General features: G+C 42.1%; 1 protein-coding gene across 1 annotated transcript in view; it reads right to left on the minus strand.

Moving 5' to 3' along the window:
* brinp1 (bone morphogenetic protein/retinoic acid inducible neural-specific 1) overlaps positions 1–14845 on the minus strand; it is a gene marked incomplete at both ends in the record, with an annotated part of 78178 nt that extends 63333 nt beyond the window's left edge. The window contains one exon of the mRNA XM_079235393.1: positions 14628–14845. Within this exon, the coding sequence (XP_079091519.1) occupies positions 14628–14845 (218 nt within the window). The remainder of the gene's footprint in view (positions 1–14627) is intronic.
* Positions 14846–20429: the final 5584 nt, after the last annotated feature.

Below are 20429 nucleotides of genomic sequence, written 5' to 3' on the forward strand. Positions count from 1 at the left end.
GTAGTTTATAGTGGTGAAAATGCATCTTATTAGCTCCTGGGTTGTATGTACTTGTTCACTCCACTTTCTTACTTTTGTATGTGTGAAAGACAGGTGAGGAAGTCAGAAATCGGCATGCTGGAAAGGCTAGGATAATTCATGTATTGGGGACACAATTACCACTTTACAGTTGTGTGCCTCCTTCACGGTGACCTTGACCTTTGACAAACCAAAGATTATCAATTCACCTTTGGATGTTTCTGCCATATTTTAAGACATTTTCTCCAGCCATTCTTGAAATATGATGTTCACGATTATGATGTGTGGTCACAATGACCCTTGACCACTGATGTATTTGATTCTTTAAAAAAAATCCTCCCATGAATTCCATAGATATCACTTACAAGAATGGTATGCCACTCATGGACGGACATGTACAACATTTGGACATAATACATTCATCCAAGTCTAAAATAATGATTATTGCAACTATTTAGAAACAATAAGGTTTGAGGAATACATTATGAGCAAAATGACTGAGGATGGGGGGGGATCATCCTGACCATGATGATCTAATTTGTCTACGGCCTTTATACTATCTTGTTAAAAATAATTAGCAAATGATCCCACACATGGAGATTTTGCATTAAAGTGTCCTACACTATTTACAAAAGACCATGAAACATTCCTGAGACATCATTGATTGAATCTTTGCCACACTGCTCTTTGTGAAGCCATGCTCAGCTGACTGATAGTGGTGCACCACGACGGCCTCAACAGAAAATGCTGGCAAGCTGCAAGGACTGGGGGAGACTTTGATCCAATAATGGAAATTCCCCCATGAATGACTTTGTGAAGCGATTTTGTCTTCCCACACAGTATTGACTTATTCCCTTTCATTCTGTACATGGCATTCCCACACAGAAACAGTGCTGCATGATCTCATCTACGAGGATATGATATATTTTCAGGGATGTAAGTAAATGTTATTACATCTGCATCACCATGTGGCCCAGAAGGGTTTATGAATAAACATATGCGTTGCATTTTGGAAACTGCCTACTCTGTAGGACTACTTGTCATGGCTACCAACAAGGGGCCTTCATGATTAACATGTTGCAGGAGATTTTTTATTTGTCCAGTTCATGTGATTTGCCAGTGATGGATGAACACTTGAAGCAAAAAAAAAACCTCTTTAAGGTTGTCCCTAACGTATGCTGCATGATTAACAAATGGCAAACTATTGAGTCTTGCCTACTACTGCAAGAAGCACAGACAAAATACACTGCTTTTATTTAAAAATCAGGCCAGAAAATAGTATTGATGAATTGAATTACAAGTCATTGGAAAAGGTAAGTTTAGTTGACCCATTTGTCAACGTATTAGTTCTTGAAAAGCAGATTTGGTCGAAGGTAGTCCCTTAAAATGGGGCACAGCCTCATGTATTTATTTTATTTGTCAATTAGTGTGTTAGTGTATCTTATCTTTCTATGCATATGAATATGTGGATGACATTAAAAATATATATATATCATGACATTTACACAGTTTGGAATAGTATATCATTTGGTATATTGCTAGCCATAGCTGGTCTGTAAAGAGCACATAAAGCACACCAACAGAAAACTGAAAAATTCCTATTATATGCTCTATTTCCCGAACTTGATCGTTTGATGGGATTGCCATTTCATTTTGTTGATTTAGTTGGACTTGTGAACTAGTTTGTTAATGGGGTGGCGAGGGTAATTCTATGTTATTTTACCTAAACCAATCAGTAGTGAGGTATTTATGTGTCCTGCCAACATAATTTTTTGGCTAACATGAAAGATGCAGCAGCAGTTGCTTAAAGCAGCTACATTTTTACAAAAGTTAAAGAAATATGCTAAATTGAGAGTAGTTATTTCTGTATGTCATCCATGCTTGTTGCCATTTTTGTATACATTTTTCTGTCGTAAATGTTTATGGAATTAGCAATGTAGCAAGGCGGATATGCAGAAAGATCATCATAGCCATCAATGAGAAATATGAATAGTATAACCATATCAACAGTTATTTCTTTGGGGAAGGCCCCCTCAATCTGAGACCATAGAAGCCTTGTTCCTGTACTGCCTCGGTATTACGCTGCAGTTTGAAGGAATGAAAGAGAGAAGAAAATGCCTAGCCTTTCATGGTAATAAGAAGGCAAGGCCCAGTAATAAATCAAACAGACAGAGATACAATTGAAATCCTGTATGAATTTCAACCACCAAGAACCATTCAAGATTTTATAGAATGAATCTTAATCCTATGCACCAGTGCACACTAAAGGACCACGCAGAAAGAGGTGGGATGATATTTTGGATGGCCTGAGCTGTTTGCTTGTGCTTGTTTTATTTATTTTCACTTCAACACTGGCATGGGCCCCATTTCTAAACACAGCAGTGTAAATACTGCAGGAAATCCGAGGGGCTATTTTGAAATTCTGTTATAGTGCTGCTAAAAAAAAAGTCGATGCCATCAGCAGAGAGGCTATGTAAAAATATCCAAGTGACTGTTCCGAGCTAATGGGTTTAGATAAAATGAGGTGCGTGTCAACAGTAAATTATTTCAGACACACTGTCAATGTTCCCACATGTCTGTCAACGTAATGATCATACAGTACACTGTCTAACAGAGATAGCTGCATATCTTTCATCAAATATAGAAACATCTAGTTAGCTAACAGATATTCTTGACAAGTGTCCTTAGATGCACTAAAACATGATGTAGTGCAGAATGATTTCCTATAATTAGATCGTTGATAAAATATATTTTGTAAGTAATAGTCTTAAGATTAGAAGGCATTTAAAGTGCAAGATATTTGATGGACTGGACTGTTGGCTATCATATTGTTGCTAAACCTGCCAGAATGACAAGTTATTTTTCCATAATAGTGGAAACCAAAGTTTCAAGAACATAGCAAAAACAGCTTCCCCCCCTAACATTTGTTTAATTTGCAAATTGCAACATCTTTCAAAGTCATCAGATCATGTAACATGATGCCTGCAGAGTCCATCTGTGTAAAATGGTGGCATTTGGCCGATGCTGTTTTCATTCCAGAGGAACGGAAGGAAGGATAGAGAGAGAGAGAGAGAGAGAGAGAGAGAGAGAGAGAGAGAGAGAAAGAGAGAGACTCAGTTGCGTATTCAGGATTATGTCAAGGTGACTGCGATGTACAACATCAACACACATAAATAAATAAGTCTGCCGTCAATCTTACTGTGTGCGGGCTGAGTTTGTGTAGATTTTGTATTTCTCCTGCCAACTTTTGTATGAGCTGGCACATTTCAATTTCCGTTTCTCTTTTAAAAGGTTGTATTCATTCAGTAAAGCTAGTTGTGAGGTCAAACCAGAGATAGAGAGAGCTGAAGAGAATCAAATAGAGACGCCTGCCAAAATAAATTAATCTGTAATTGAATTGTCTTTCCATTAACTTCACTGGTATTTGTAATACGTTTTCTTAACATAGTTTGGCTGGGTCATTATCTCATTTAATTTTGTGTCTGCAAAATATTGACTGAACCCACAAGAAATCCTTAATAGGCTTATAAGGGAAAAATAAAAGGGGAATTAAACAGTATACATCTATTTTACTTACCACCACAATAACACAGAAATTGTAATACATACTCTCTGGCTATTCTCAATGTTGCTATATGTTTGAAATTCTCAATAAAACAGTAAAAGTGCTTCCCAAAATAACTTCTGTACTACATCCTAAAATGTTCAAGAGATTATCTCGGTACCGAAAATTACACTTCCTCCCTATTCTTACTACATTTAGGTTGCTTAGTTATTACCCATTATGGAGCAGATCAGGAAATGGAATGTGATTGCCTAAATGGAATATGATTGCCGGCATAATAGCTTTGTTAGTGCACTCTGTAATTCTGAGGAGGCAATGAAACGAAAATGGATCTAATCAAAAACAATCTCTTAATTCACTTTGATCTCAAGAATTTGATGGGACATGGTGCCGGAAGCGAATGCACGCGTGAGTGACATGAGCATGTGTTTGAATCTAATTAACTGTGTAATGTGGGAAGTTCTGCTGATGAACTAGTCCGACTGTGTGGGCAAGGACTGAATAGAAATTATGAGCCCAGGCCCCACACAACAAATAGCAAAATATGTTATGACATAGCATTCATAAAAGCCGATGCAGTTCAGGAATTCATCTCATTGTTCCACATATGCTTCTATCTCAGTCCTCCTGTATACGGTTTACAGCTGATGAAACACTTCATCACCTTCTGCATCCTGTAATGAAATCACCAACAATGCTTTTCCAATCTACATATAACACAAAACCGACCAAGGTCAAGGCTTTCATGTAATAAAAAGAAACAACTGCTATTGTCAGTGCCCTAGATGCCGCTCATTGTATCCCATCTATATTCCGCTGAACTCAATTTGCCCCATAATAACAGTCAGCCATAACCCAAATAAAACAGCATTATGTTGATGATTTCTGTGAACTGTATTTATTGTTTGTGTAACACGTTCAATAAATGTCAGCTCTTTCAATTCAATAATCCCTTTATTTTTGTAGCTATCCTAAAACAAAGCTTCGCAAAATGAATTCCAGTGTCTTTAATTCAAGGATACCTAAAGTACTTCTGTAGTGTCATACGACTGGTACTTTGTATGGTGTTAATATCAAAACAGGAAATGTTTTGTCATTTTTCTAATAATTGCGGCAAAAACTGTGAAGAGTGCTGAGGCAAATACAATGATTTGAGTATAGTATAGTTCCCTAACAAAAAGAATCCTTTGGATGCAGGTCAAATGCTTGACATCCAATACAAGTGTTATTCATTGGAACATTCTTTTCAGGCTGTACTGAAAAGTAAAACAACGATGTCACTTTCCTGTTTGAGTTATGATGTATGCTCAATGTCACACATTCAAAAGAGATAAATCAGACCTCAGTTGATCTTGGGGCTTTCCATTCAATCTCAAATGGGAGATATCACATATTTTGGATAAGTAACTTTACTGAATTTCTACAGTACGGGACACGCTGTCATAAACGTTTAGGATAACATGCCCGAAATGGTTCAAGTGTTTTGCTGGAAGTGAACTGTTCGTCAGGAAGCCGAGAATAAACACCTATGTGTTTGTGTAGGTCACACAAACCTCCAAAGCTGTGCACTGACGGCAGGACAGAGAAGAGAGTAAAGACACCCCTGACGAGGTGTTCAGCAGAGATGCTGTGTGTGCACACTGACACTGGGACGGAACATATTCCGAGCGAATATATTTTTAGACCTGCAAAGAATATTTGGGAATTTGTAAATATCTCAACACACATTTGTGATTGGATTTCCTTTCTTAGATTTTTTTATGATCCTATAATTACGTTAAAAAGACAATAAATAAAAAGAAAGTCTATTGTGTCGCCATTATAACCTGACACATCACTATGATGAATGCGATCATGACAAATCTGTTTGGTGCTGGAGCTCCCTCCACCACACCAACTGCCTCATATTTCATTTCAAATTGTTGACTTAACTATGTTTTTTTTCATTATCTTTTCCACTTATCTGGGGGTGGTTTGCGGGGGCAGCATGCTAGCAGGCTTAGTAGGGAATTCCAGTCCCTCTCCACAGAAAAGTTTTCCAGCTCTTCCTGGGGAACCTTGAGGCATTCCCTTTTTAAACCACCAACACGGTCTGCCAGTCCACAGGCACTGTCCTCGACCACTATGCAACACAGAAGACGTTTGTCGGCCAAGACAACCAAACTATGTCCAGGGCTTTCAGCATCTCAGAACAAATCACATCCACCCCTTGTACCTTTTAGCCGAGGAGCTTTTCGACTAGCTCAGCATCTTCTGCCAGGGATGTGGATGAGTCTTTCCCTTCGAGTAGGTTATACAGAACTATCGTTTGGCCAACCAAAAGTCCTTCTCCATAGTATCTCCAAACTCCTCCCACACCTGGGTTATTGCATTGGCATTGGACACAGCTAAAGCCCTTCTGGGCCAACTGGTACCTGTGTACTGTCGGTGACCCCTGGGCCAGCCAAGCCCAAAAGGTCTCCTTCACAGCTGGTGTCCACCAGCAGGTTCTTAGGTAGCCGTCAGAACAGGCACAGAGGACCCTCAAACCACAACTCCTAGCAGCCTCTACCACAATGGAGGCATTTGACGTGGCCCCATCTGGATTCCATGTCCCCAGCCTGCACATACATCTTCTGGAGTTAAGAGTTGAAGATCTCATCGACAGGGGCCTCAGTCAGACTTATCCAGTTCAACCTCGCGACACTTTTAACTGCCCTTTGCTCAAACATCCTGTTTGTTATGGACAATCCATGACTAGCACAGAAGCCAAACAAAAAAGCACTACGTTCAGATCAGGCAGGCCATTCCTCCCTATCAACCTCATTCATGTTTGTCCATCACGGCCCATCAGAGTGTTGAAAACCTCCAACAGCACAATAGAGTTACCAGTTGGTGCACCTTCCAGGGCGCAACCCGGGAACTCAGAGAAAACCGGGTTCTCCGAGCTGCTGTTTGGTGCATAAGCACAAGCAACAGTCGACAACAGAGACTTCCTTCACCGGAATGCAGTCACATAGAGGCTAACCTCTCTTCCTCTGGGGGAAACTCCAACACAGCGGCACTCAGATGGAGGCTCGTGAATATCCCCACAACCGCCCGGCGCCTCTCACCTTGGGCCACTCTGGAAATGGATAGTCCGTTCGGTTCAAGAACCAGTGCTATTCTAGTAAGTGAGCCCAATAATATCGACTTGATACCGCTCTACCTCTTGCACCAGCTCTGTTCCTTCCTAGGCCAAAGAGGTGACGTTCCATGTCCCTATAGCCAATCTACAATGCAGTAATTAGTGTCTAATTATATGTTGTCATTTTTGCCCATATATTTTAGAATTAGAATAATATTATATCTGCCTGGTTTTCTGTTTTAAAGCATCTGCACAGTGTCAATAGTGTTTTCAGTTAGTTTTACCATTTCCTACTTGGAAGAGTTTGTACACGTAAAGCTTGATTGACATCCCTGACCTTTTAATATTAGTTGTGTTATACCTCTTAGGTCAACACTAGCACTTTTGATTCTGTTGAGTATAGAGCCAGGGGATCTGAACTCCACCTGAGCATGTAGTCGACACAAAAAATGAACCAACGAATATGGTGATTCCTTGGGCTTAACTCTTGTGGATTAAACATCAACAACTGCAGTCAGTGAATGGATCATATTCCTTTTTTTTATTATCATTATATGATGCACCTTTCTGATTTTCTCGAAAAAATGCAGGCCTTATTTTAGTGTGATATTTGATATAATTTCCAGCTTGGCTCACTATATCACATACATTGTAATATGCTCCAGTCCCATCTCTTCAGAGCTTGTTGCACTTGGTGATGTTGCAATGCCGTTCTCAAGGGAGAGTTGCACAGGCGTCCCACGCAGTGAATTAGTCAGTGCTTAACCCTGACAGTTTCTTCTAGCCTTGTGTTTCTTCTCTAATTACCATCCCTTCCTTGCCAGTAATTAAGTCGTCCCACAGCGGGGGCCTTCTTACCACTAGGTATGAGAAAGGAAGTGGCACAGAATTACTCCCCTTATCAGCCTATGTTAAGTCTCCCAAACTTATAGAGCTGAGAAATGCAGATTAGCACCAAATACGTAAGTGATTGTAATTGCAGTGATTGTAATTGCAGTGTAGCCCCAGGATAGCATTGTGTTTCTGTATGTGTGTCTGTTTTCCATGTATGTAATAGAGAAAGAGAGAGAGAAAAAAATGTATTTCTATGCAAAGCAAATTCATCATCTTCCTCTCTTTGTCTTACAATAAAAAAAAAGTTTGAGTTGATCCTGTGTCTCAGTCATTTTTCGTGCTCCGCAGCAAACAACTCTGACACTATTTAGAACTCACATTTTTTGTTTTGGAAAGAAAAAGAAAAAACGGAATAGTGACAAGCTGTGCTGGATTGGCTGAGCCTAGTGGTGGTTGGACGTGGTTACTGCTTTAGTCAGCAAATGAAACCTCACGTCTGCTGCCAAAGTGTGAGGTGACAGCCAACATTCTCTGTGGTGACAGCATCTTCATGAGTCATCGAAGCTAAAATGCATGATCACCTCGTAACAGTGTCACTTAGAAACTGCACAAAATGTATTTATTTCACAGCAAATGTCTTGTATGCTGCGTTCAAGAACTGGAGGGAAGACCTAACGTTTTGGAAGTTGAAATGCTGAAATATGGTATATACATAATACATAGTATGTTAAATATGAACTATTTACACTTTTTGGCTGAAATAACTTACACAAACAATATTATAATGTCATTTTAAGGAAATTGCTTGTTTTCAAAAGTATAACGCGAGCATTTTTTGCCTTAATGTATATAGAACAGTTTCTATTCGGTTGAAAAAAAACTTGTACGAAGCAATTTCTTTCTGAATGCATGTGGTGCTGTTATACATATAGTTGCATTTTTGTCATCACCTCTATTATTGTTCCACTCCACCAAAGCGTTAGTCCTAAAGAAACTGTTTCCGTCACCCTCACACTGCTGAAAAAGTAATGAATGAAAAAGTTATACATAAATAAAATGAATTTGTGTCACCCGCTGAGCATTGGTAAATAAGTGCATGAAGGAATACAAATAGTGAAAAAGTAGGCAATTTTCCAGTTTTGCCCAGCATCCCTGTCTAAATCCTGGATATGGATGAAAGAATTTTGACAGGTGATAAACATGTGATTTAAGCACAGCTATGATGACATGCAGAGAAGGCATTAATACAATCTTTGTTGTTTTTTGTTTGAGAGAAAGAGGTGCAGCTGAGTACATGTTTTTTCTGAGTCATCTGACCTACTTCAATGCTTCTATGAAACGGTTCTTCATCACCTTGACTATGACCTCCGTGCCAGCAAACACGTCCGCTCTCCAAATCCTTGTTTTGATGCTGAACTCAGCGGACCCCCTTCATTGTCTCGGGCACTTATATACATTCTCGTTATCACACACTTTTAGCACCTTCCTGTCTCACTGCCTAATGGCATCTCAGACCCCACGACGTCTCTGTCCGCTTTCTACAGTCTGTTTCATCTCTCCTGACTTCCTGAATGCCTCTCTCCTTCTCTTCCTTCGGCTACAGCCTGCTGAATTAAACATTGCTGCAGCTTCTCTCAGCAAATCTGCCGACTACATCAAATACGCCTTCTCTCGCTCTATCCAATTACAGATGGCTCATCCAAACTAATTCAAGACCTGAGTCGGACAAATATTACACCTTGTTTCTGTTTAAAACAAATGGGGCCCAGATCAACACTGACAGATGCATCCACACAGAACACGAGGAAACTCATGACAAGGACTTTTTGTCGCAGCTCATCAGAGAATTTGAACAAATTAGGCAACAGACGATGCTACGCTAATAACGAATTCAAAGAAAAATGGGGATAAAAAAAATGTATTGAGTCTCTAGTTGCAGTGCTATCTGTTTGCTGAACAGTTTAAATTAGAGACTGAATAAAATAAGTTGTTTTCACATGCAAATAAGCTGCAGATTATTAATTCAAGGTTTAGTGCTGATCAAGTGGTTGTCTGTGGACTGATTATAGTGAGGAATAATTAATATTATGAAGGAAATGTTCAGTAGGAGATATGCATATTGTGCTTGCAATGGATATCACCATGCTGTGCTTGTCAAACCTGGTATTAGAGCTGAGTGTTGAGGAATGAATACTTATTTTAACATCAAAGGACTCAGTTATAAGCATGGATATGTCCTCATGGTGGAGACCAATGGGTTGTGGAGACATTTCCTAACCTTTTGCCACTTCTACCTCAACACGTGGGTGTATTAACAGGGCCAACAGGGCTTGTAGCTTGCTTGTCAGCAAACATTGTGTAAATAAACCAAATATTTTGTGCCAAGTAGTAATTATAATTTTTGTTTGCAATTGTAATCTTGCATTTTTCTAGGTAAATGTTGCCCTCATTTGCTTAGAGTTTAACATTTACAACATTTTACCACTTCCTTTTTGTCACATCGCTTGTTATCTCTGAGTAGATATTATGGCCAGCAGCATAATATAAAACAAAAAAATCAACATCAGGGAAACTTTGTCCATCAACTTTGAATTTGTTTTAGAACCATCCAAGCACCACCTCCTCTCATCCCACCGCTTACGGCAAGTGCAGCTTGATCCGAGGTGCCCTGACGGAGCCAGGTCTATGTGAAGATGTGGGCACAACAATCATCAGCTTCCTTTGCTGGGCCAACGTGAAGTCTCAGTTCATCCATTTTATATTTCTGCAACTGGACATTAGCCAGGAGTAGGCTCGATAGTTAAATTGCCTCTGGTCCTTGCTGGGTTGGCTTAGCTTCCATCTCAGCTCTCCTCCCTCTCATTCTGGCGTGATGGACTCTGGTTTCATTCGGTCTGGTTGGGTGATCAGAAGATGCCGTGGGCGGTGATTGTCTTAAGGTCCATTGCACTTTATCCAATCCCTATGCTTCCTTTTCCGATGTTGATGAACGCATCTCTGCCATATGTCATATGTGATCCAGTAATACACACAAAAAGACAAGAAATAAAGAAAATAAAGAAAATATAGTAAAGTTCATGGGAGCTACCGGTAGCTGCATCTACATTCAGCACCGTGACCATAGAAACATATCATTTAGTGAGGTGTGCTCACTGTGCTGCTCATGTTTATACCTTTGGACAGTATATATAGCTATAGGAGCTTTATATTCACTATACTGACATGAGAGGTGACCCAAAATGTCAGACTTTTTCAAAAAATGTCAACCCAGCAACAAAGCTTGGAATATATTGAACAATATTTTCTCTTGATTTTCACTAAAATCCCCACCCCAATTAGCTCATGTTGAAAAAGTCAGAATATTCAAAATGTATAAATAAAAATAAGGATCTACTTTATATCATACTTTATTAAAGCGATATGATACTTTTATTTAGTGAAATATTAAAACCCAAGATGGCCATACTTTGTTGCCATGTAGTGTACCAATTGTGTCATTTTAAACACAGTTCTGCAGGAGCTTCCTATGACAGGCGCTAAGAGGGTGTTTGGCTTGACTTCTTAGCTAGCTAGCTCTTAACTTGACAATTTGTGAAATGTTTACTTTTGTGTCTGAAAATCAGTGAATTCAGCAGAACTCGCATAAAAGCATTTTTTGCTGCTGTGTCATCGTAATGGAGCAACATTAACAGACAGAAATACAGACCAGCAGAAATAAGATATATTTCAGAAGCTAAGATATCATTCCCAGTGTTTGCGTAACAGAAGGCAGGCTCTGGCTCACACGAGGAGAGATGAGCGTTTAAAGATAATTATCAACATGAAACTCACAGAGTTCTTGTATCTCTTTGAGAAGAGCTTTAGCCATTTTGGTGACATAATGTATGTGCATGGAGTCTTTAAAGGTTTTAATGAGTCCGTAATTGAGTATAGTGATACAATATATCATACTGGCTTTGCAATTATCTTAATCAGTGAAGTAAAACATAAATTTGGCTCAATTTTGTTATTAGATGCCTCTCTGTGTGACAATTGGTTTATATTATTATGTACAGAGTGTAGCAATTTTTAACTGATTATGTCAGTGCTTTGCAAACATGACATCAATCCAAACATGACACAATTACCTAAATGGCTTTTTTGTAATTACCATGGACAACATGTTTTCATTTCATTTTCAAGTATTACTTTTCCAAGGTTTTGTTGAATTTGTGAGGTCTTCATGAGCCCTGGTCCAATGACGAGAGTGGCTCTATCAACCTTCTCTGTTCATTCACTTCAGCATGTCTTTTCAAAGTGTGATCAATCAGAACTATTTATTTTCATAAATATTTCTATTTCAAATAACAACCCCCATCTCGTTTCTTTGATTACAGAGCAATGCTGATTTGAGGCCTTTAAAATGCATTAATGGCCACCAGATTTGCATTTATATTGGTTTTTCACTCAGGCACACAAGAACCTGAGATAGAGCTCTGTGAACAAAGACCAAAGAGAGAACACACATTATCTGAAACACATTCGACCCCATAATAGAGTACAAGCAACAGAATGGAAGATGCTAGTGTGAGCAAAACAGGCCATCCAGTTTCACCACTAACTGAAGCACACATAGATACACATAATTCGACCGCAGATCTGATACAGGAGCAGAAAGCAGCCAGCAGTGAAAGTGGCTTTCTTGTGACTGATGAATACCGTATAGGAAATGTACACTTATGCATATGATAATAGGAGACGGGGAATAAAGGAAGGAATGCAGTTTGAAAACTACAATCAGCAGTGACACAGTCGTGACGATTACTTATACAAAGCACACTCCAATCATTTCTTTAAGAGACATACGTCTAGAGGGAGAGGATAATTGGCGCCTTGTGGTGTGTCTTTCCCCTTCAAGCGACTATGACCTTTTCAGAGCACTGGCACTTCCTGAAATCTCTGTTTATCCTTCAAATTAGGCCCAATGCCCATGTCATTAAAGATGGGGCAGATTTGTTTGTTGGTGATCAGGTTGGCATTGTCCACGCGACGTGCCTCCGGGGTAATCTCTCTTGATAAGAGAACCCGAAAGGAATGGATGCTTTGTCTCTCTGCAAATCTGATTCAACCACTTTCCACCACTAAATCGTCGAGGCAGAGAAGGTCCCCGGGGAAATTTACAAAGCGATTCAGTTCTCATTGCTGGTTAGAGTAGAGCACGGCTGGGCAATCATGTGCCAAGGAGGACCGAGAGTATGTATGATTTCATTCCAACCAAACACCAGCACCAGCTGATGTCACCCCCGCTTTCTGGGTGAAGATGTAATAATCATTGAAATGAACTGATGGTCCAGGCTGGGATTAAAATCCTTTGAAAACACTTGGATCACTGAGAAAATTACTTGACTTAAATACTGTATATGATTATTTACTAAGTATGCATCTTTCATTTAATTCACTAATACAGGAGTAGACTACACTACACTGTATTGTAGCGTGTATACTGTATACAAAGGCTCAAAGGCTTTATATATTGCACAATCACTCAGAAAATAGCTACAAGAGGAATCTATCAAACTTTACATTTACACACTTTACAGTTTTGCAGATGTCTGACAGATGTGAATGTGGATTGTTAACATCAAATTCGTCACACACTTAATGTGAAATAAAATGTTCTTGTCATGAAGAGAAGGATATCTGGCTGAATTTGATGCCACTGATGGTTTATTAAGAAGTAGAGACAACAGGAGCCACCAGGGCCCGGCAACATTCCCATCAGGCCCCAACATGCAAACACACACTCTCTATTTTAATAAATCACCGCAGCATCACAGTCAGCGCTCGACGGCTGTACAGCGTCGGTGGAAAGCGGCCTCAGAAGTTTTGCCTCGGAGATTCATGTCTCTGTGCAACATCCCACTCTGTCAAGTTACACATTATGCAAATGCATTGTTTACTGTTCATGTGACAATATCAAGGCAAGGAAGCCAGTGGGGACTCGGGGCTGTGGCAAGTTACCAAGAGAGACGGAGCAGGGAGACTGTGAACAAACTCTATGAAAGATCTGCCAAAGGAATGCAGCAAATGACTCTCTTACTCTCTCTCTCTGTCTTTCTATACTTCTGAGTGCAAGGCTAGGGATTGAGCATGCAAGGAAATCAAAGCACGTCTTTCTGAGAAAGAGTATTTCTATCTAATTTCTCAACCACATCCTCTGTATGTAACAAATGATGGACTGTGCAATGAAAATACATATTTAAGCTATATAGTTGAGCACTCATAGAAATCAGTGGTCGATGGTTTGAAGATAAATCTATTTCTAATGGTCCTAATACAGTTTAGGGCTAGGGTTAGTAGAAACAATTAAGAACTTATAGTATATTAGGTTCTCATTATTTCTTCTGGTATGTGTAAAATTTGCAAGTCGAGGAATGAATGAATCTGAGTAACCATTAAATATGATTTAACTTACTTTGATACTTTTATGATTTGGGCACTGAACCATTTTCTTTTCTTTGTTGGTAGTGAATAATGTATGCATGTTTTAATGTGTTTGTGTGTCAAAACTAATATTTGGTGATGAGCAGTGTCAATAGCCAGTTAAAATGGTCAGGGGTGTCCTATTTTGTAATGTGAAATGAGCTGTTTGACAACAAAAAAGCTAACGTCAAGTAATAATACACATTGTGATTAGTTACCTGTAAAACCAGTTATTTTTTTGTTTTTCTAAAGGCTGAAAAATAACTCTGGTGATGTCATCTTTGTAGTCTTGGATTGGGCTTGAGGACTAAAAATGTATGACTAAAGTCTTCGTTATGCATGTGACACTTTTTAAACTGGACCATGCAAAGGATTTGCTCCAGTATTTTGGGATTGTGATCTATAACTAAGAGTGGAGTGAAAGTCCCAACAGAGTACCTTATTAATATAAGAACAATAAGTTCACAGTGCTGAGAGTGGTTGCAAGTCAGTATAAAATATGCAAACTTATTTGGTTAAAAATGTACACAGTGCAGCTTTTTGCAACCAAAATAGAAAGAAAATAGAAAAAAAAAACATTAAAACAGACAGATTCTTAAAAAGCCGGACTGGCATCAGTACATAGGCTGAAAGTGAACTCACCTATAAATTTTATATCTGGTCGTAAATCCTTGGCGGAATCTCTCCACAAAGGACAGATAACTCCGAGAGTGGTGGAAAGGTCCACGGTCAGAGATGAGCCAGTCATATTGCTTGGTGACATGTTGTTCAGTGGCCAACGGGTCCTGGCGGGAAGACTGAACTGTTATATGGTCCCATATAAACAGGAAGCAGATGACCTCAATAAACCTCCAGTTCATGCTTTTTTTTAAGCCGCTCTCTGTTCATTCTCGCTCCATTATGTGGAGACCTGATGGGAGAGAAAAAAGGAGGGAGAGGGGGAGGGAGACAGAAATAGAGAGTTGTTACATGACAGAGTCTATTTTAGCAGTACAAGAAGATGGCATAGAGTTAGGTTAATTGTGTTGTACTGAACAAATAAGAAAGTGCCCTTGTCATTGTCACTTAACTGTGACATGTTGTGTATTTATTTTCTGCTCTATCTCAGTTTGTTCACCCTTCATGCCTCCCTGGAGTTTTTTTAGAAAGCCGAACAGATTGTGCCGCTCCGTACAAGGACTGTTACCCTTTTGCAGATGAGCATGAAGTACATCCTTAGCTGTGTGGCTGTCTTTTTTATTTATTTTAAATAGATAATTGGTGTCATGATAACTTCTGACAAGGTTAGAAGATTACTTTAGGATATGTTATGACATCCACCCACTAATGTGGAAGAAAACCATCCCCCTTTACCCAGTGGTGTCAATTACTGCTGGAGGAAACGTTCAACTATTGACTTGTGACTTCATGAATTGTTAAAACTAATGTGATACACAATATTGCCTTTGCCATCAAACACAAAATAAGAATTTAATTTGGTTCAACTAAAGCTGCTAAGGTTGGTTAATACAATTGCTTTATTGTGCTAGCTTTACAGAATGTCACTATATTACAAAATGTGACTTTAGATTCTATAAACATTTTAGAGACAATGCATTTTTTTAAACTGGGCACAGATCAACAAAGTAGCTAGGATGGGTCGTCTAAAAGCAGATTAAAATGTGGTCTGATTATGGTGTTTATTTGTTCTGCATTAGACAATTCAGGCTACACCTAACACTGCCCGGGTTGGGCAACTCATGCTTAGGGATGGGTATCGTTTGGGTTTTTTCCGATACCGGTGCTAAACCGATACTTTTAAAACGATACCGGTGCCTAAACGGTGCCTGAACCGATACTTTTTTATTGCTGAGGCAATTTTTTTTCTTCAAATTGAACAATATTATTAACTGTTTAAAGTATACTATATATATAAATAAATAAGTACATACAAAACACACTTCAAACTACAGCTTCAAACCTTTTAACTTCAAACTATAAACAATATATATTTAAAAAAGAACAGACACAAGCATCATGGCCTGATGGGACCGTGTGCAACAGAAGTCAGACTCTGTTGGATCCTAAAACTGCTGCTTTACTGGACTACACGTCATCATTAATATCAACTGGAGAGATTTGTTCCATCAAGCCGAGGACGGGCGTTCAAAAGCTCGTGCTCCTCCAGCGATCTCTGTGTGCGCGCACTGTGTGTGTGTGTGTGTGAGCGCTGGAAGCCCCGCCCCCTCGAGCCCCGCTCTGCATGCAGGCAGACAGAGAGCAGAGCAGCGAGTGCGCTCTGATCCGCGCTATTTTAATAATCGTTTTTAGCGTGCGGGCACCGCGCTACCTTTTTAGTATCTATATACCGTGCAACTTTACAGAGTAGTGTAAAAAAAAAGTATTTAAATCGGCTCAGGCATCGGAAGGAAGCACCGAAATCTGCGTTGCTTTTCGGTCCGGTAGGTACCGGACGTGTTGGAACCGGTGCCAGTATGGCAATGGTTCTCGGTACCCAACCCTACTCATGCTAAGAAGTAGCAGTAGTAGTATGAATACTATTCTGACATATATTGTACAGTACAGAATTATGTATTTCATGTTGCATTGATCTTAAAGTAAAATGCCACGGCTCCATTACATCCTGCTTAATGGAAGAAATTGAAAAAAGAAATCTTGAAAACATTTTACAATTTCAGAAAGAACATTAAAATGATCCATTTTCTCATTTTGCATTGGCTCAGAACATTATTATCCACTTGGGAGTAAAAGGATGTCTCTTGCTTACTGATAAAGAAACGATTTCCATCAGTAATTGCGTTAAAGAACTTTGGCCCCTGGCCGTGAAGCACCCAACAGTGTGCTATCAAGTGCTACTGTATGCAAAAAAATCCTCCCCCTTTCATGGTTTATTAGACAATAACGCATCATAAAAGAGCAGGGCAAATTTAATGGTCCTAATCTTTTCCTGTTAAATAGATGATGAACTACTTGATTGCAAAAGTTAAAGAAATCCCAGTGGCATACTTAAGGGGAAATTGTGTGTCATATCATGGCTAAAATAAGTGTGTCCATTTCTTATGACCATTTCTTTTTCTTATGACTCATTTATTTACTTATGACTATGGTTCAAAAAACCCTGATGAATAGCAGCCCACGGTCTAAAGCTACCTCGCCCGGACAAGGGAAACCGGGGCACCCTCCCGGAGCCAGACCCAGGAGGGGAGCTCGTCGGCGAGCGTCTGGTGGCCGGGCTTTCGCCCATGGGGCCCGGTCGGGCTCAGCCCGAAGAAACAACATGGAGCAGCAGTCACCCCGTGGACCCACCACCCGCGGGGAGAATTATCGGGGTCGGGTGCTATGCAGACCGGGCGGCGGGCAGGGCAGGAGACCTGGGCGAGCCGATCGCCGGCAGCATAGACTAGCTCTAGGGACGTGGAACGTCACCTTGCTAGTGGGGAAAGAGCCGCAGCTGGTGCAGGAGGTGGAGCGGTACCAGCTAGATATAGTTGGGCTCGCCTCCACGCACAGCATGGGCTCTGGAACCAAGCTCCTGGAGAAGGGTTGGACTTTGTCCTTTTCTGGAGTTGCCCAGGGTGAGAGGCGCCGGGCGGGAGTGGGGATACTCACGAGCCCCCGGCTGAGCACCGCTATGTTGGAGTTTTCCCCGGAGAACGAGAGGGTCGCCTCCCTGCGCCTACGGGTTGCAGGGAGTAAAGCTCTGACTGTTGTTTGTGCTTATGCACCGAACAGCAGTTCGGAGTATCCGGCCTTCTTGGAGTCAGTGGGAGGGGTCCTGGAAAGGGCGCCGCCTGCCGACTCCATAGTTCCCCTGAGAGACTTCAACGCTCACGTGGGCAATGACAGAGAAACCTGGCGGGGCGTGATTGGGAGGAACGGCTTGCCCGATCTGAACCCGAATGGTGTTTTGTTGTTGGACTTCTGTGCTAGCCACAGTTTGTCCATAACGAACACCATGTTCGAGCATAAGGTGGCTCATAAGTGTACCTGGTACCAGAACACTTTAGGCCGGAGATCAATGATCGACTTTGTAGTCGTATCATCTGATCTGCGGCCGTATGTCTTGGACACTCGGGTGAAGAGAGGAGCAGAGCTGTCAACTGATCACCACCTGGTGGTGAGTTGGATCAGATGGCGGGGGAGTTGGCTAGAAAGACCTGGCAAGCCCAAACGTGTAGTGAGGGTGAACTGGGAACATCTGACGGAGGATCCTGTCCGGGAGGTCTTCAACTCCCACCTCCGGAGGAACTTCTCACAAATCCCGAGGGAGGCTGGGGACATGGAACCCGAGTGGACCATGTTCAAAGCCTCTATTGTGGACGCGGCTGCTCGGAGCTGTGGCCGGAAGGTCATCGGTGCCTGTCGTGGCGGCAACCCGAGAACCCGGTGGTGGACACCGGGGGTGAGGGAAGCCGTCAAACTGAAGAAGGAGGCCTATCGTCGGATGGTGGAAAGAGCATTTTGAGGAACTCCTAAACCCGGCCAACATGTCTCCCGGAGAGGGGGCAGCGCCGGAAGACTTTGGGGTGGTTTCTCCCATATCCCTGGCAGAGGTCGCAAAGGTAGTCAAAAAGCTCCTTGGTGGCAAGGCGCCAGGGGTGGATGAGATCCGCCCTGAGATGCTGAAAGCGCTGGACATTGTTGGGCTGTCTTGGTTGACACGCCTTTTCAGTGTCGCATGGGGGTCGGGAACAGTGCCCATGGACTGGCAGACCGGGGTGGTGGTTCCCATCTTCAAGAAGGGGGACCGGAGAGTGTGCTCAAACTATCGTGGCATCACACTGCTCAGCCTCCCGGGAAAAGCTTATGCTAGGGTGCTGGAAATGAGGCTCCGACTGCTTGTCGAACCTCAGATTCAAGACGAGCAGTGCGGATTCCGTCCCGGTCGTGGAACAGTGGACCAGCTCTTTACCCTTGCAAGACTACTGGAGGGGTCCTGGGAGTTTGCCCAACCAGTCTACATGTGCTTTGTGGACTTGGAGAAGGCTTTCGACTGGGTCCCTCGGGGGGTTTTGTGGGGCGTGCTGCGGGAGTATGGGGTGCCGGACCCGTTGGCACGGGCCATCCGGTCTTTGTACGCCTGCAGTGGGAGCTGTGTTCGTATCCTCGGTAATAAGTCAGACACGTTCCCAGTGGGTGTTGGCCTCCGCCAGGGCTGCCCTTTATCACCGGTCCTGTTCGTGACCTTCATGGACAGGATATCTAGGCGCAGCCAGGGGGCGGAGAGGATCCGGTTCGGGAGTCTCGGGATCGCCTCTCTGCTGTTCGTGGATGATGTGGTCCTGTTTGCCTCCTCGGACTGTGACCTCCAGCATTCACTGGGGCGTTTTGCAGCCGAGTGTGAAGCGGCAGGGATGAGAGTTAGCGCCTCCAAATCTGAGGCCATGGTGCTCTGCCGGAAACCGGTGGATTGCTCCCTCCAGGTGGGGAAAAACTGCCTATCCCAAGCGAGGGAGTTCAAGTATCTCGGGGTCTTATTCACGAGGGGGGGTAAGGTGGAGCGGGAGATCGACAGACGGATCGGTGCGGCTGCAGCAATAAAACAGGCGCTGTACCGGTCCGTCCTGGAGAAGAGGGAGCTGAGCCGGAAGGCGAAGCTCTCCATTTACTGGTCGGTCTATGTTCCAACCCTCACCTATGGTCACGAACTCTGGGTCGTGACCGAAAGAACGAGATCTCGGATACAAGCGGCCGAAATGAGCTTCCTCCGCAGGGTGGCCGGGCTCACCCTTAGAGATATGGTAAGGAGCTCGGACATCAGGAGGGAGCTTGGAGTCGAGTCGCTGCTCCTTCGTGTCGAAAGGAGTCAGCTGAGGTGGTTCGGGCATCTAGTCAGGATGCCTTCTGGACGCCTCCCATTAGAGGTTTTCCAGGCACGTCCAACTGGTAGGAGACCCCGGGGAAGACCGAGGACACGCTGGAGGGATTAGATCTCCCGGCTGGCCTTGGAACGCCTCGGGATCCCCCAGAATGAGCTGGAAAGTGTTGCGGGTGAGAGGGATGCCTGGGTCGGCCTGCTGAACCTGCTGCCACCGCGACCCGACCCCGGATAAGCGGCTGATAATGGATGGATGGATGGCATTTCTTATGACGCCTTAAATTAATTCAGTATTTCATTATTCACCTACTTGCCAAAGGACCAGGATCAATCTGGGATTGTTTGAGTATTCTACCAAACAATATTGACTAACTACATTACAATTATACTGCCTATTTATAATAGTATGTTAATATAATCAGTTCTTAGGACTGATTGTAATGAATTCCCAGCTATCAACAGATAATTCTGCATTTCAGTTATAATTGCACATCTGACAGAAGGAAAACAAGCCTCTTGTTCACCCTATCAACCAGATACTCAGTGGCAATGACAACATATGACAGTGAACTGAACAGGCCCATTTTAGGCTAATTATGTAACACTAATTTGAGCTTGGCTGTCAA

This window comes from Taurulus bubalis (assembly GCF_910589615.1).
Source record: "Taurulus bubalis genome assembly, chromosome: 19".
In the NCBI taxonomy this organism is placed as follows: domain Eukaryota; kingdom Metazoa; phylum Chordata; class Actinopteri; order Perciformes; family Cottidae; genus Taurulus; species Taurulus bubalis.